The sequence below is a fragment of the Kogia breviceps genome, chromosome 4 (genome assembly GCF_026419965.1).
Source record: "Kogia breviceps isolate mKogBre1 chromosome 4, mKogBre1 haplotype 1, whole genome shotgun sequence".
Classification (NCBI taxonomy): Eukaryota; Metazoa; Chordata; class Mammalia; order Artiodactyla; family Physeteridae; genus Kogia; species Kogia breviceps.
The window spans coordinates 172,959,710-172,975,223 of NC_081313.1; the positions used below are offsets into that span (position 1 = coordinate 172,959,710).

The window sequence follows — 15,514 nt, forward strand, 5'->3', positions numbered from 1 at the left end:
AAGTGCCATTACAGATACTCCACTTATTAACTCATTGAGTCGTTGCATCAAACTGGTGAGTTTTGGTTCTAGTACCAGTTGTGTTTGATGAGGAGACTGAGATTTTAGTAAGAGGTGGGGTTTGAACCCACACCTTAGCCACCAACTTGTACCAACCGTTTTACACTGCGCCGCATATGTACGTCTTACCTATTAAGGAGCAAGACTACACAGAGCTATTGGACGGTTTTAAACACATTTTCTTAATATTATCCAGTGTCAAAAGCTATTAATCTCTTTATAGCCAAGGAAATAGCTTCAGAAGTGGTATCCAGCCTGTCCAGTGGTCTTCAGTGGCCAAGTCAGGATTTGAACCTTTTGAAGGGAAAGAGGTGGCACCAAGGGATGGTGCAAAAGTGGCAGAGGAGAGGGTGGGCCCCTAAGGTTGGCCTAGGCCCACCTCTGTTGGGGTCCTCAAGGCTGCCACTTATGTCCAGTGGGTGGTTGGGAACCGATGTCCCTTGTTGCCAGAGGTAAGAATTCCTCAGCCAAGTCTGGCCTATTCTTGTGGAAGCTTCTTAGCTCAGGGCATGCAGTGAAGGGAGAAGCAGCAGGACCTGGTAATAGTTGGGTAATGAGTGAGGTGGCAGGTGACTGCCTGGTGTCCTTCTTGGATGGGAATGTTGAGAAGAGCAGGTTAGGAGGCAGGTAATGGTCAGTTCAGGATTGCTGGGGAGAGTCCACCCACTAACTGGAAGATAAGACCATCACCTTCATCCTGTCTACCAAAGCACCCTCTTCAGCTTTAGCCAACCAACTCTTCGATTCCTTGTTCCTTGGATAGGCCTCCTTTGAGCTTCCTGTGTCCTGTGGCCTAGTGCCACCCTTTTGGGAAGCCTCCAGGATTGGCATATCCAGGGAAAGTTTAAGGAGATAATTTTGTATTCAGTGTAGGGAAGCCTTGAAAGTTACATCTTCCTTAAAAACTTTGGGGTCAGACTGGGGGAAGCTGGGTGAACAAAGTGATCAGGGAAGGAGCAGCAGAGAGGTGGGGTCCACCCAGGAGCTAAAACTGTTAGATTCATTCCAAAAATCCAGCTCTTCCCTCAGGAATGGATGGGGCCCCCAAATGGCCTCGTGTCCCCAGTTCCTTGGCCAAACGTGTTTACAGAGTTTTAATTGTTGGTGACCTTTCAAGTATCCTTTGTAGTTCTTTCAGGGCTTGACAGGCTTCCTGTCAGGGTAGCCAGACCAGAATAAAACTCATTTGGAACGAGCAAAAAAACACGAACATTTTATGGAATAAAAGAAATAAAAGTATAACAAGTACATGAAGAGTTTGTTCAACGTCAACAAATAAATGAAACTCGTAGGCTTGAAACTGGGGACGTCGGAGCCATTTTGTGGCCGCATGACGTCACCGCTAGCGGGCATGGCGTCACTCGCAGGAAGCCACGTGACCGTTGAGCGAGAAGCCCCCCCACCCCCGGAGCAGAGTTTAGTCTGCGCATGCCTGGCTCGAGGCCGCTCTCTTGTGCATGCTCACGAAGGCAAAGGGGGCGCGCTCAGGACACGTGCTGCGGTGGTCGGCGCGCGCACCGCCTGCCCCGGAAGCGGTCGGCTTACGGCGCGGCTGGGCGCTAAGATGGCGGCGGCGTGAGTTGCATGTCGTGTGAGGATCCCGGGGCCGCCGCGTCGCTCGGGCCCCACCATGGCCGTCACGATCACGCTCAAAACGCTGCAGCAGCAGACCTTCAAGATCCGCATGGAGCCTGATGAGACGGTGCGAGCCAGGCCGGAGCCCGGGAGCGGGAGCGACGGGTGCCGGGGATGGGGTGGGGGCAGGGAGGCCGGGATCCTGACAAGAGAGGCGGGGAAGACGGCGCGGGTCGGGCCGTGCCCATTCTCCCAACGGGCCTGACTTTCCCAGATACCCTGATGGTCCCCGGCTCAGCCCCTGGTGGGTCGGGCGGAGCTCTTGGATCTCTCTCCAGGCGAAGCTCCACCCCCGGGGCGCCCGCCAGGCCCCAGGTCCAATGTCAGTGTCTTCGCGGGGCGCGGGAGCCGCGGGCTCGGATTCCCGGCCGGCCTGTTCTGGGATGGGTCCTCCGAGTTCCCAGCTTTGTAGGCTTCTCCTCGGGACGTTGTTGGCCGAATCTGGGAGTAGTGACCAGGAGATGCCGGGTGATGACAGCAACGACGATAATAATAAACGGTCTTGAGTTTCAGTGGTCCGTGTTTGTTCTTCACCTGTCGCTGAGCGTTTTTATGTTATCTTATAAATCTGCGAAGTAGGCTTGTCATTTGGGGACTCTGAGTCTCCCCACTTTACAAATGCGGAAACTTGGGTTAAAGAACTTTGGTATAGTTGTATATGCACAAAGCAAGTCATGGCAGAGCGGTTTCAATTCGGAATTGCCTCAAGTGAGAGCCCACGGTCTAAACATGATGCTGTTCTTTTAGCTGAAAAGAGACTTAGGACCTAACAAACATGTGTACTTGGCACTTTTTGCACAATTTCCCCCACGAGGGAGACGTTGAAGTTCACTTTTTGTAGAAAAGGAAACAGACTCAGAGTTTTTGACCGGCCTAACTTTTTGATTTGGGACAAGTTGTTTAATCTCTCTGTACTTCTGTTTTTCTCAAATATAAAATGAGGCTAATGGTAACTGTTTCACTCAGTTGTTATGAGGCTTTAAACTTGTGACCCGTGTACGTTTACAATAGCGGTGTCAACTTAGAATTCTCTTAGTAAAGGTCACTCTCAGCAGCATGGAGTGAGGAATGGGCCTATCTCCCGTTTATTTTGATTTGCGTTTCATCATGTTTACATCATCTGAAATATGTTTTTTCTTCTTCCAAATAAATGTCATCTCTATGAGAACAGGGACTTGTGTTGAATTTTGTTCTCTGCTGTATCGTCAGTGTCTAAAACTGCACCTGGCACATATCAAGTGTTCAGCAAATATTCTGTTTAATGGTGGAATGGTCTAGTATGCTTGATTATGAAGCTTAGCTTCTCAGCCATCAGGGCTTGCAGCCTTCCCCCCGCCCCCAAACTAGAAGGGAAGAGAGAATCTCGGGGTTTGCAGTGACTGTCTACCCGTTCCTCCAGGTGAAGGTGCTGAAGGAGAAGATAGAAGCTGAGAAGGGTCGTGATGCTTTCCCCGTGGCTGGACAGAAACTCATCTATGCTGGCAAGATCCTGAGCGATGATGTCCCCATCAAGGACTATCACATCGATGAGAAGAACTTTGTGGTCGTCATGGTGACCAAGGTGGGTGATGTATGCTGGTTGGGAGGGTGGGTGGATTAGCTGGGGAGCTGGCAAAGAGCATGTGTGCCCAAGAGAGATTAGCCATGAACAGGGTGGGGCTGAGATGTGGAAGGATGTTGGGGCTAGATAGAGTTACTGATGCCTGCTCCCTTTTTCTGGGTGTCAACAGGCCAAAACTAGCCCAGGCACCTCAGTACCCCCAGAGGCTTCACCCACTGCCGCCCCGGAGTCTTCCACATCCTTCCCATCGGCCCCTGCCTCAGGCATGTCCAATCCCCCACCTACCGCCAGAGAGGACAAGAGCCCATCGGAGGAATCAGCCCCCACGACGTCCCCGGAGTCTGTGTCCGGGTAAGACAGGGAGCAGCAGCCCCAGATTGGGCCCTGTCTTTCCGGCACATTTCAGCGCCCACATTCGTGGTTCCACACACCTTGGGGGAGGGCAAGCCACCAGAAGCCAGGGTCCGATTTCTCTCTCTTGAATTTGCAGCTCTGTTCCCTCTTCAGGTAGCAGCGGGCGAGAGGAAGACGCGGCCTCCACGCTAGGTGGGTGGGTGGTCCCCAGAGCGAAAATGACTGGGTGCCCCAGCCATCAGCTGGGCCTTGGGCGGGTGTGGGAAGGCCTGGGAGCTGTCCTTCCCTCTCCGTGGTGACCAGCCTTTTGCCACTCCTTCCACAGTGACTGGCTCTGAGTATGAGACGATGCTGACGGAGATCATGTCCATGGGCTACGAGCGGGAGCGGGTCGTGGCTGCCCTGAGGGCCAGCTACAACAATCCCCACCGGGCTGTGGAGTATCTACTCACGGTGAGGTGGGGCTGCTGCCGCCTGGGGAGTCCTCAAGGGAGCATGCAGGCTTTGGTGCCCTGATGGCTGGTCAAAATCTGCCCCCAAAAGCCTTTGGGTTATGGTTCTAGCCAGGAAAGACCTCCTGCAGGAGCCTGGACATGAGCGATGGGGTGGACCTGTGGAGGGCAGAGCAGAGGCTTCACGTGTCTCCCGCCAGGGCTGAGTATGCAGGAAGGAGGCAGTGGGCAGTCTGTGCTTTGAACTAAATAGGACCCCTGACAGGGAATTCCTGGGAGCCCCGAGCCGGAACAAGGTTCTGTCCAGGAGAGCCAAGTACCTGAGCAGCCGGCCACAGAAGCGGGTGAGTGGATTGGGAGGTGTGCATTTGGGGTGTCTGCTGTCAAGGCACCTGACTCATCCCACCCCCCCATACTTCAGGGAGCCCAGGGTGGTGTCTGACCGCACCCTTTCCTCCTGCCAGCAGGAGAGAACCCCTTGGAATTCCTGCGGGATCAGCCCCAGTTCCAGAACATGCGGCAGGTGATTCAGCAGAACCCGGCGCTGCTGCCAGCCCTGCTTCAGCAGCTGGGCCAGGAGAACCCCCAGCTTTTACAGGTACAGGCCTGGGGGCAGAGGGAGTCAGTGCAGGTAACCATCTCCCTTCTGTGGGCGCCACAGCCCCAGAGAGTGAGCCTGGCCCAGCGTGGTACGTAGGCATCTCTGCGCTTGGAAAGCAGGACTAACGACAGCCTTCTGCCTTTCCATGCGACCTCATGACCTACGTGGTTTCAAGTAACGCTCTCAACCAGTCTGTAAGGTGTGGGTGCTACTGTCATCTCCACTCCATGGAGGAAGATGTCAGAGGCTTGGAGCAGTCTGGCAACTGGTGGAGTGTGTCTGCTACCAGACTCTGGATCCTGTACTCTGGCTCCACTCCGCATTTAGCTGTTGCTTCCTGAATGTCCGTAGGGTTGTATGGCAGCACCCAGGACTGCTGTGCCCTAGTTGGTTTTGGGACCACCGTGCTCAGCAAGGCTCCATCCTGTCCTTGAAGGTTCCTAGGCAGAGGGGCAGTGGCCCCTGGGTGTGACAGGGTCTTCTGGGTCCTCTGTGAAAGCCTGCCTCTCCTGGTTCAGGCATCTGCTGCTTCTGCCCCCGACTTTTCAGTCTCCTGTGCTGACTCCTGCTCACCTCCAGATGTTGGAGGGCCAGGGCTGCGCATCTCCATTTATCTGCAGTCAATCCTGGGGCTTTCAGTCTGTGGTGACCCTTAAATCCATGTGACCAGTCTGGACCCTCTGGATGCCATGCTCTTCCGTGACGGGCTTGATACCTCCGTGAAAATGCTTTGTAGATATCCCAAGACCAGAACAGATCCTCCCAGCCCTCCCTAACCCCGCAAGGACCGACCTGGGGTTGCTTGAGCCCCAGGCACTGGGGGCCTACTGGGGTTGTCTCTCACCTGTCCTCTTTGCTCTACTTCCAGAACATCTCACTCAGCCCAGCCCTGCACTCCACCTCTGTGGCTGCCACCTCATCTTCTCCCAGGTCCCCTGGCAGCCACCACCCAGTTCTCTGCATCTGCACAGCCCCCACGGTCCATTCTCCACTTAGGAGCCAGATTCCTGAAAAAGCACTTTCCTTTGATGTGTAAATTTTCAGATGTACATAAAAATAGAGAGGGGCATATTAGAATCCGCAGATACGCAACACCCAGATGAGTTAATCTTTTTAAAAGGTACACAGATGTCTTTCCCTATTTAATTCTCACCACCAAGGTGTCCCATGGCAGTAGAAGAAAGCATATCTGGTCCCTGCCTCTCTGATCTCCTCCTTCCCTTCCTTGTTTACTGTTTTGCCACATGGATCTTTTGCTTTTGGAAGTTTCCAAATGAACCCCATCCCTGGGCCTTTGCACTTGATGTTTGCTCTACATGGAGGGAAACTTCCTTCCCCATCCCATAGTTCACAGGGCCCTCCCTCCTGGCTTAAAGTGTCTTTCCCAGCCCAAGATCTACACTAATGTATGTCACACCCAGTATTTACATTGTAAGTAGCTGTCAGCTTGTTTGCTTATTTAGGGCCTGTCTCTCCACCCTGGAACATCAGCTCCTCTAGGACAGGGCCCATGTCCACCGTGTGGCTGTTTGGCCAGAATAGACACCCTCTAAATATTTGCTGAGTAAATGGAAGAAAAAGCAAGGGCTGTGACAGGGACCTGGGGAAGTGGGGGACAAGGGCTGTGGGTCACCATCACTTCCTCTGTCTCCCACAGCAAATCAGCCGGCACCAGGAGCAGTTCATCCAGATGTTGAACGAGCCCCCTGGGGAGCTGGCAGACATCTCGGACGTGGAGGGTGAGGTGGGTGCGATAGGCGAGGAGGCCCCACAGATGAACTACATCCAGGTGACACCGCAGGAAAAAGAGGCTATAGAGAGGGTAAGAGATCTGGCTGAGAGGGGTGACCTCATGGGTGGGCAGGGCCCCTACCTCTTGCTCATACCTGCCCATCTTCCCACAGTTGAAGGCCCTGGGCTTCCCAGAGAGCCTGGTGATCCAGGCCTACTTCGCTTGTGAAAAAAACGAGAACTTGGCTGCCAACTTCCTCCTGAGTCAGAACTTTGATGACGAGTGATGCCGGGAGGCCAGGAGGCCAGGCTGCCCACCGCTCCCTCCTCCCCACCCCCAACTCCACAAAAGTTTTATAAAAGAAAAAAATATATATATATTCATGTTTATTTAAGAAGTGGAAAAAAAAATCAAAAACTAATAAAAACCAAAACACTCCACCCCAACTTCCCACTCTCCTAAAGTGGCCCCGCATTCCCATCTTGGCCTGAGAAGACCTGGGCCAGACAGCTGTCCTCCCATCCCCCACCCGAGCCCAGCCTGCTCCAAGGAGCTGGCAGGACTGGAGGTGACAGATGGGCCCCTCTTGGCCTCTGTCCCAGCTCCCTGCAGCCAGATGGAGAGGCGGCTGCTTGCTTCCCCATCCCCCAAAGAGCCCCTGAGAGCTCCCCCGCCCTCTTGCAGGGTGAGGGGAAGCTGGAGCTCCAAACTTTGATTCTCCATTGGAGTGGCCCAAATCTTGCCATCTGGGGTGAGCACTCAGAGGCCCAGGACCCCTCCATGGTCTGGCCTTGGCCTCCATCCTGCATCCTTTTGCTGGGGAGGAGGAGGTCTGGTTTGTCAATGCCTGGGGAAGGGGAAACATCAGAGTCATTCTGGAGGTCAAGGCCACCCCCCACCCAGAACAGAACCCTGTCTCTGATAAAGGTTTTGAAGTGAATAAAGTTTTAAAAGCCAGTCCTGTGGTTTGTGCCTGCTGGGGCTTCCCACTCCAGCTTGTATGGGTCCGGGGCTAGTTGGGCACAGGAGATGCGGGAATGCCATGAAGGGGCAGAGGGGTCTGTCAGCCTCTGCAGATTGTGGCTCCCAGTGTCTCCACTCCCCCTCCCCCAAGCTGTCTCACTCCCAGGCCATGGGACCCAGCCCCGGCTCAGCCTTGGAAGGGCTGCTTCTCCCTGCCCCCCACCATCATCACCACAGTCTGTTTTGGCTACACTTCCCCCCTGGTAATTGGCTAATTACTGGAGATTAATGTTGGTAAACAGAAGCCTTCTTCTCCTCTGCCATCTGCTCCTCCATTATTTCCCCACTGCATCCCCCTTTCACTCCCCCTGAAGCCCCAGAGTTAGTCGGCATGGCCTAGAGTCCCTAAGTGAGCAGAGTCAGGGAAGGGTGGGGATTCCCTGGCTCCAGGTGCTGGGGAAAGAAGCAGGGTGCCCAGGGAGGGGTGTGGTAAGAGAAGGATGCAGAGCTCTTCAGGGGTGGGGCTATCAGGCAGCAGGTTTTATTGGGAAAGAACACAACTCAGGAGCTGGGTGTTGCAGAGTCTGCTGGGTCCTGGGCTGCAGCAGCGGCCATCGCAGCAGCTCGTGCCTCCTTCTTCTTTCTTTGTTTCTCCTCTTTGAGGCGCTTGCGATGCTGCTTCTCCAAGTCCTGCAGCAGCTCCTGGAAGCGGGCACTCCTCGGGTCCACGTGGTATCCCAGGCGCTCCTGGGCCTCAGCCTGCAGCCGAGCCCTCCGCTCCTTGTCTGCTTGCTCCTTCTCCCTGCGCTCCTGCTGCTGCCGCTGCCAGTTCTCAATCATCTGTGGCATCTTGGCCATGCGCTCTTCAATGAGCTGCTCCCTGCAGGGGAAAAAGAGTGGTCAGTGAGGGCAGCCAGAGCAGTACCCATCTACCCACACCCCACCCCCAAGCCTTTGCCCACATCCTGCCTCTCCCAACTCCCCCACATCTCAAGATGAAAGACTGGGAAGACTTATGGTGGCCATGAAAACTGTGAGGAAAAATTCTTGTCAAGTGAAGAGAGGCGAGAGAGAGAAACCAACATGTGTAGCCTTGAGCATTAGAGAACCAAGCCCCAGTAATTCCTGGGAGCAGACCCCAAGTCAACGCAACGTTTCCCTGAGCTGTCTACTGAATGTCGCGTGTTATACTGCATGTTATGCCAGCTATTCCCACAGCTCACTCCTCCATCCTACAGACATCACTGAGCAACCACTGTATGCCAGGCCTACTTCGAGGCACAGAAGTGAAGGCAAGAAATGGATTGGACCTTTCCCTCCAATCCTGTGAGTTTTTAGGTGTGAGTCACTGTCCCATTTTAAGAATTAGAAACATGAAGCTGAAAGCTCCATGGCAGGGTTAGCCAGCTGGGATAACTGGGGTTATCAGAGAGGTGTTCACATCCTAACTCCACCGTTCACTGCCTAAGTGACTGGACAAGTGACTTCACCTTCCTAGGCCTCAGTGTCCTATCTCTAAAATAAGGGTGGTTCCCTCTTCCTCTTAGAGCTGCTGTGAGGACAAGAACAACAAACACCAGGAACACACCTGCCTGCCTTTGGCTGCCCCCTCCCTTCAGTTAAGTGCCACAATCAATGTCCCTGGTCTTGCCTCCATTCTACTCCAAATCCTTCAGACCTGCCTCCAAGTCTGACCTCTGCCCTCGATTCCATGCCCCATCACCTCCCACTCTTCCCCAGCTACACTAATGTCCAGGCTGTTCCTTAAAGCACATTCCTACCTCAGGGCCTTTGCACCAGCTGTTGCCGCTACTGAGCTACACACTACCACTGATCATTCAGGTTTGTGCTTAAACATTTAAACGTCAAATTCTCAGAGAGGCCTGAGGCCTACCAAACCGAAGTCCCCCTCAGGCATGCATTCTCCACCCAATTTTATTTTCCTAATGGCTCTCTGTCACCACCTGAAATTATCTTTGTTTTGTTCCCTGCTGTGTCCTCAGCAGGGTGGGCAAGGCCTTGCGCGCAGTAGGCGCTCAGTAAAGATTTGTTGATGAATGACTAAATGAACTTATTCAGAAGTCTGTTTTGTATCTAGGTGAGGATTCACGTAAATACCGCATGCAAACCCCGCGATAAAATTCCCGATGGACTAACTACTGCTATTGGGACACAGTTCACCCACGGCCCGCAGCCCCGCGCCTGCCCGACCGCACGCACGCACCTGGCTTGTAGCTTCTGCTCCTCGGCCAGCTGCTGAACCCGCAGCGACTCCTGCATGGCCGCCAGGCTCGGGTACCATTCGCGCTCCTCAGCCTCCAGCTCGTGCAGCTGTTTCCGCGAAGGCCACAGAGAACCGGCGGCCACCCCGGAGGCGGCGCCATGCCGCCCGAACTGCTTAGCTGCGTAGCGCGGCCCCAGCTGCCAGGGAGGGGTCAGTGGGTCATCCGGGTCGGGCCACCAGGGCCCCGTTGAGCGGCGCGGGGGCGGAGGCGCTCGGTAGCCGCGGGAGCCCGGGCCTAGGGTCGTCGCCAACCCGAGCAGGCTGCGCGCCCGCTGTACGGGCGCAGCCATATTGGCTATACGGGGTCCTCGCGAGCTGGCCGGGTTGGCCAAGGCGCTGCCTGCGCGTGAGGTTTGCTGAAGCCCCGGAGGAGACCAGTAGCTTCCCTACTTCCTCTGTTCCAGTCAGGGAGAAGAGGAGAGTAATATATTTTTTTACACATCTTCAAGTGTAATTTTAAATTTTATTGTAGCAGTTAATTTGTTACAGTCGTATTTAAAATTTAATTTTATATTTTAAAAATAGCAGTTACTTTCTATGTTAAAATTTAAACGTTTAACATTTAAAATCATTTAAGTATTTAAACATTCAAATATTTCAATTTTAAGTTCAATCTACGTAGTACTTTATATTTTAATTTAAATATTTTAAATCTATTCGAAATATTTAAAATTTATAAACATTTATTGTTCATAACATTATTTTATGCTTTTTAATCTGATCTTAGTATCTTTATTAAAATTTTAGTTTTCAATAATTATTTAGTTTTACTTAACATTTATTTTAAATATTTACATTTCTGTTTAAAACATTTAAATTTGAATGTAGCTATTTAAGATATTTATGTAGAAATTTTATTTTAAATTCTATTGTAAATATTTACTTTATGCCTTTTAATTTAATTTTTTTATGTTTTAAAACGTTTAAAACATTTGATCGTGGTGTAGAAATTAAATACTATTTTTAAAAAAGGATTTCCACCTTGAAAAGGAAGGAAATTCTGACCCATGCTACAGCATGGATGAAGTTGAAAGACATAATTCTGAGAGAAATAAAGCAGTCAGAAAAGGACATAGATTGTATAATTCCACTTATATGAGGTGCATAGAGTAGTGGAATTCATAGAGACAGAAAGTAGAATGGTGGTTGGGAGGGTCAGGGAGATTGGGAATGGGAGTTATTGCTTAATAGGTATAGAGTTTCTGGTTTTTGGGTTTTTTTTTTTTTTTTTTTTTTTTGTGGTACGTGGGCCTCTCACTGTTGTGGCCTCTCCCGTTGAGGAGCACAGGCTCCGGACGCGCAGGCTCAGCGGCCATGGCTCACGGGCCCAGCCGCTCCGCAGCACGTGGGATCCTCCCGGACCGGGGCACGAACCTGCGTCCCCTGCATCGGCAGGCGGACTCTCAACCACTGCGCCACCAGGAAAGCCCTAGAGTTTCTGTTTGGGATGATGAAAAAGTTCTGGAGATGGATGGTGATGATGGTTGCACAACACTGTGAATGTGCTTAATGCCACTGAACAGTACACTTAAAAATGGTTAAAAAAGGGACCTCCCTGGTGGTACAGTGGTTAAGAATCTGCCTGCCAATGCAGGGGACACGGGTTGGAGCCCTGGTCTGGTAAGATTCCACATGCCACAGAGCAACAGCCTGTGCTCCACAACTACTGAGCCTGCGCTCTACAGCCCGCGAGCCACAACTACTGAGCCTGCATGCCACAACTACTGAAGCCTGCATGTGCAGAGCCTGTGCTCTGCAACAAGAGAAGCCACCGCAATGAGAAGCCCGCGCACCGCAAGGAAGAGTAGCTCCTGCTCTCTGCAACTAGGTCTTCACAGCAACGAAGACCCTACGCAGGCAAAAAAAAAAAAAAAAAAAAAAAAAAAAAATGCAGTTTGCTCAGTGAGCAAGGAAGCCTGGACAAGAGTGTTCAGAGTTCATAGCCGTAACATATATCTCATATATGTCAGTCTCAAGCGGAAACAATCCACACCTGAGTCCATCTGCAGTAGACTGGATCCCTAAATTGTGATGTTTTAGCCAACAGAATACTGCACAGGAATGCAGGAGCATTCACAGCTGCTCACAGCAATGTGGATGATTCTCACTGACATTTTATGCAACAAAGGAAGCAGGACCCAAATGATTCTTTTGCATAAAGGAATGTTTTTCATTGTGGAAAGTTTACACAAATTGTCCTTTTTTTATAAAGTTGAACAATCCCAGTGTCATTGTGGATGCATACCTTACGGGGTAAAAGATAAAGAAAAGCCAAGCAGTGATCATTCTGGAAGTCAAGATGGGACGCCAGGCTGTGGAGGCAGCTGGGTGGTGGTCACGTGGCAGCAGGTGGGCGGGGTTTGCTTTGTAACAGGTCATTGAGCTGGGCATTCCCATTCTGTTTGCTTTTCTCTAAGTGGGCTTTATTCAATGTTATTTCTTGATCTGGGCTTCAGTGATGCCTGAGTTATAATTATTCTTTCAGTTGTATAAAACTATATGTGTGGGCTGCACACTTTCTTGTAGCTTTATTATATTTCACAATTCAAAAAATGAAAATACAAGCAACAAAAAGGGTTTCAGTGAGAAGTCTTATTCCCACCCGTTTCCCATCCTCTGCTTCCGTGTCTGAGCCCTTCCACCCCCACTTGTGTTAGTTTCTTATGTATCCTAGAGTTGCTTATACATTCTTATTAACAGTGTTAATGGATTATTTCACAGGGACAGAAGAGTACAGTCATTGTGTCATCACCCAGGTTTAACAAATATTCACTTTGGCTCGATTGCTTCAGATATTTTTTGAAAAATTCCTTTTAATATAACGAGCCCTATTATGAAAGCCTCCAATGACAGTAAGGCCTCTGCCTACAGATGCTCCCCACTCCCTCCCCCCATTTCTCAAGAGTAACAGTTACTTTGAAATTAGCATATTCTTCCAGGACCAGTCTTTATGCCTTTGCTACTTATCTGGAGTCTGTGGAAACAATATCAATATACATTTTAAACAGTTTACATAAATGGTATCCTGAATGTATTATTTTGCAACTTTTCTCCCTCAGCTTCTTGGTTTCCAGATATCTCCAGGTGGATCCATGTAGATTTTTTTTATTTTAAATAAATTTATTTATTTATTTACTTATTTTTGGCTGCGTTGGGTCTTCATTGCTGTGCGTGGGCCCTCTCTAGCTGCGGCGAGCAGGGGCCACTCTTCGTTGCAGTGCGTGGGCGTCTCACTGCAGTGGTCTCTCCTGTTGCAGAGCACGGGCTCTAGGCAGGTGGGCTTCAGTAGTTGTGGCACGCGGGCCCAGTAGTTGTGGCTTGAGGGCTCTAGAGCGCAGGCTCAGTAGTTGTGGCGCACAGGCTTAGCTGCTCCAGCAGCATGTGGGATCCTCCCAGACCAGGGCTCAAACCCATGTCCCCTGCATCGGCTTGGTCTCTTAAGCACTGAACCACCAGGGAAGTCCCCTATCCATGTAGATTTATTGCACATACTGTGTAGCTGTGTTTTTCACAGTGTGGGTGACAGGGCCATTATTGATTCAGGAGGTCAGTGAAGTGGGTTCCAACCAGCATTTATTTATTTATTTCCAGGTTTACAATTAAGGGAAGGATGATTCATGGAAAACATTTTTTTAAATTTAAAAATTATTTACTTTTAGGGCTTCCCTGGTGGCACAGCGGTTAAGAAGCCACCTGCCACTGCAGGGGATACGGGTTCGATCTCTGGTCCGGGAAGATCCCACATGCTCCGTGCGCCACAACTACTGAAGCTTGCTCCTAGAGCCTGTGCTCTGCAACAAGAGAAGACACCACAATTAGAAGCCCACGCACTGCAACTAGAGAAAGCCCATACACAGCAACAAAGACCCAATGCAGCCAAAATAAAGAAATAAAGGTGTCTACTCCTAAAAACAAACAAACAGAAGGGGACATCTGTCCCCATTAAACCCTAACTCCCCATTCTCCCCTCCCAGAGCCCCTGGTAATCAGCAATTCTAATTTCTGTCTCTGTGAATTTGACTACTCTTGGGACCTCATACAAGTGGAATCATACAGTATTTGTCCTTTTGTGACTGGCTTATTTCACTTAGTATAATGTCCTCAAAGTTCATCCACATTGTAGCATGGGTCAGAATTTACTTCCTTTTTAAGGCTGAATAATATTCCATCATAAGTATTTACCACATTTTGTTTATTCATTCATCCACTGATGGGGATTTGGGCTGCATCCACCTTTTGGCTACTGTGAATAATGCTCCTGTGAACATAGGTGTATAGCAGTTATTATTAATGAAAAAAATAGAATAAAATTAAAATGTCAGGTTGTATCACGTGTAGTAAGGGTAAGTATCGTTTGGTAAAGCTTTTATTTCTGTCACAGATACGTGTATGTATATACTGGTGGTACAATTGTGATTGATGCTAACAGACCTTCCCCAAACAACCATTTTATTATGCTCATTGTGTAGATCAGGAATTTGGGCAGGGCACAGTGGGCATGGCTTGTCTCTGCTCCATGCTAGCTGCAGCCCCAGTGGGAAGAATTGAAAGTTGAGTGACTTTATACCCTGTGGCTAGAATCATCAGAAAGCATCTTTATTTATTCATGTTTTATGGTTCATTCTGGCTGGATACTCAGCTGGGCTATTGGCTGGAACAGCTACACAGCGGTCTCTCCGCATGGGCCAGTTTGAGCTTTCTCACAACATGGCAGCTGGATCCCAAGTGACCAAGACTGAAGTGCATGGCATTTTTATGACTGAATCTCAGAAGTCACATGACTCATTTCTGCTGTATTCTATTGGTCAAGCCGTCACAAAGGTTGTCTAGGTTCAAGGGGAGGGGTCAGAGACCTTGTCACTAAATCAAAGGATTGTCAAAGTCACATTGTCACAGTCGCATACAAAGGATTGTATGTAGAGCATATAGGATAGGACATATTGTTGAGGTCTCTTTGGAAAGTACAATCTGCTACCTCTGGTTTACAGTGTAAAATGTATTTCTTACTGCATTTAGCTGTTAAAAAAAGTTGGAAAAAATATCTGCTCAGTATTATCTGTAGTATGAATAAGCTATAATTATTCTGTCAGGCTGTCTTGATGGATGTTTGTTTCCAATTTTTCTTTTTTTAAAAAAATTAATTTTTTGGCTACGTTGGGTCTTCGTTGCTGTGCGCGGGCTTTCTCTAGTTGCGGCGAGCGGGGGCTACTCTTTGTTGTGGTGTGCGGCCTTCTTATTGCGGTGGCTTCTCTTTTTGTTGCGGAGCACAGGCTCTAGGCACCCGGGCTCAGTAGTTGTGGCTCACGGGTTTAGTTGCTTCGCGGCATGTGGGATCTTCCTGGACCAGGGATCGAACCTGTGTCCCCTGCATTGGCAGGAGCATTCTTAACCACTGCGCCACCAGGGAAGTCCCTCCAATTTTTCTTGATTGCAGAAATGATGCTGCAGTAAGCCTCCCTGTCTGTGTCCCCATGTGCCCACGGGGAAATTTCCCTGAGGTGCTCAACAAGTCTGTCCCCAGGGTTTGCTGAGGGACAGATAGCCAGCGTGGCTGAGGTCCAGTGAATGAAGAGGATTGAAGGGGGAGGTAAAATTAATAGCGTTAGGCAGGGGCCAGCCATGCAGGAATTATAGGGCATTGTGAGGGGTTCTGGTTTTATTCCAAGGGCAATGGGGAGCCATGGGAGGTTTCTGAGCAGAGCAGTAATGGATATGACTTACAATTCTCCTCTGGCTGCTGAGCAGAAAAGATATTGAGTGGGGCAACATGTAGAAGCAGGAAGACCCATTAAGAGGTAGAAGGGGCCCCATGGTCCCTGACCTGCACTGACCTCAGAGCCTTTTCATTACTTTTGCTGTTATCATGCCTAGA

General features: G+C 50.2%; 2 protein-coding genes across 3 annotated transcripts; one reads left to right on the plus strand and one right to left on the minus strand.

The window, feature by feature from the left end:
- Nucleotides 1–1,416: 1,416 nt before the first annotated feature.
- Nucleotides 1,417–7,352, plus strand: RAD23A (RAD23 homolog A, nucleotide excision repair protein). Of its 2 annotated transcripts, none has more exons than XM_059061029.2 (9): nt 1,417–1,762; nt 3,095–3,256; nt 3,426–3,607; nt 3,747–3,802; nt 3,936–4,063; nt 4,328–4,406; nt 4,527–4,660; nt 6,321–6,485; nt 6,568–7,352. In XM_059061029.2, the coding sequence occupies exons 1-9, from the start codon at nt 1,691–1,693 to the stop codon at nt 6,679–6,681; spliced, it is 1,092 nt and encodes a 363-aa protein (XP_058917012.1). In that variant the 5' UTR covers nt 1,417–1,690; the 3' UTR covers nt 6,682–7,352. The 2 variants fall into 2 exon arrangements, with proteins under 2 accessions (XP_058917012.1, XP_058917014.1); XM_059061031.2 differs by having other exon boundaries at nt 4,530–4,660.
- A 525-nt stretch (nt 7,353–7,877) lies between these two features.
- GADD45GIP1 (GADD45G interacting protein 1) lies at nt 7,878–9,956 on the minus strand. Its single transcript, XM_059061032.1, has 2 exons — nt 9,583–9,956; nt 7,878–8,238 (listed from the first exon to the last, which is right to left on the minus strand). Exons 1-2 carry the CDS (start codon nt 9,930–9,932, stop codon nt 7,920–7,922), a joined length of 669 nt encoding a protein of 222 aa, XP_058917015.1. The 5' UTR covers nt 9,933–9,956; the 3' UTR covers nt 7,878–7,919.
- Nucleotides 9,957–15,514: the final 5,558 nt, after the last annotated feature.

What these genes read in the sequence shown, in the direction of transcription:
- GADD45GIP1 (XM_059061032.1), bottom strand. Translation starts at nt 9,932, where the DNA reads ATGGCTGCGCCCGTACAGCGGGCGCGCAGCCTGCTCGGGTTGGCGACG. An exon ending in GAGCAGAAGCTACAAGCCAG is followed by an intron (nt 8,239 to 9,582) that starts GTGCGTGCGTGC and finishes TTTCCCCTGCAG; the next exon opens with GGAGCAGCTCATTGAAGAGC.
- RAD23A (XM_059061029.2), top strand. Translation starts at nt 1,691, where the DNA reads ATGGCCGTCACGATCACGCTCAAAACGCTGCAGCAGCAGACCTTCAAG. An exon ending in AGACGCGGCCTCCACGCTAG is followed by an intron (nt 3,803 to 3,935) that starts GTGGGTGGGTGG and finishes CTCCTTCCACAG; the next exon opens with TGACTGGCTCTGAGTATGAG. An exon ending in AAAAAGAGGCTATAGAGAGG is followed by an intron (nt 6,486 to 6,567) that starts GTAAGAGATCTG and finishes ATCTTCCCACAG; the next exon opens with TTGAAGGCCCTGGGCTTCCC.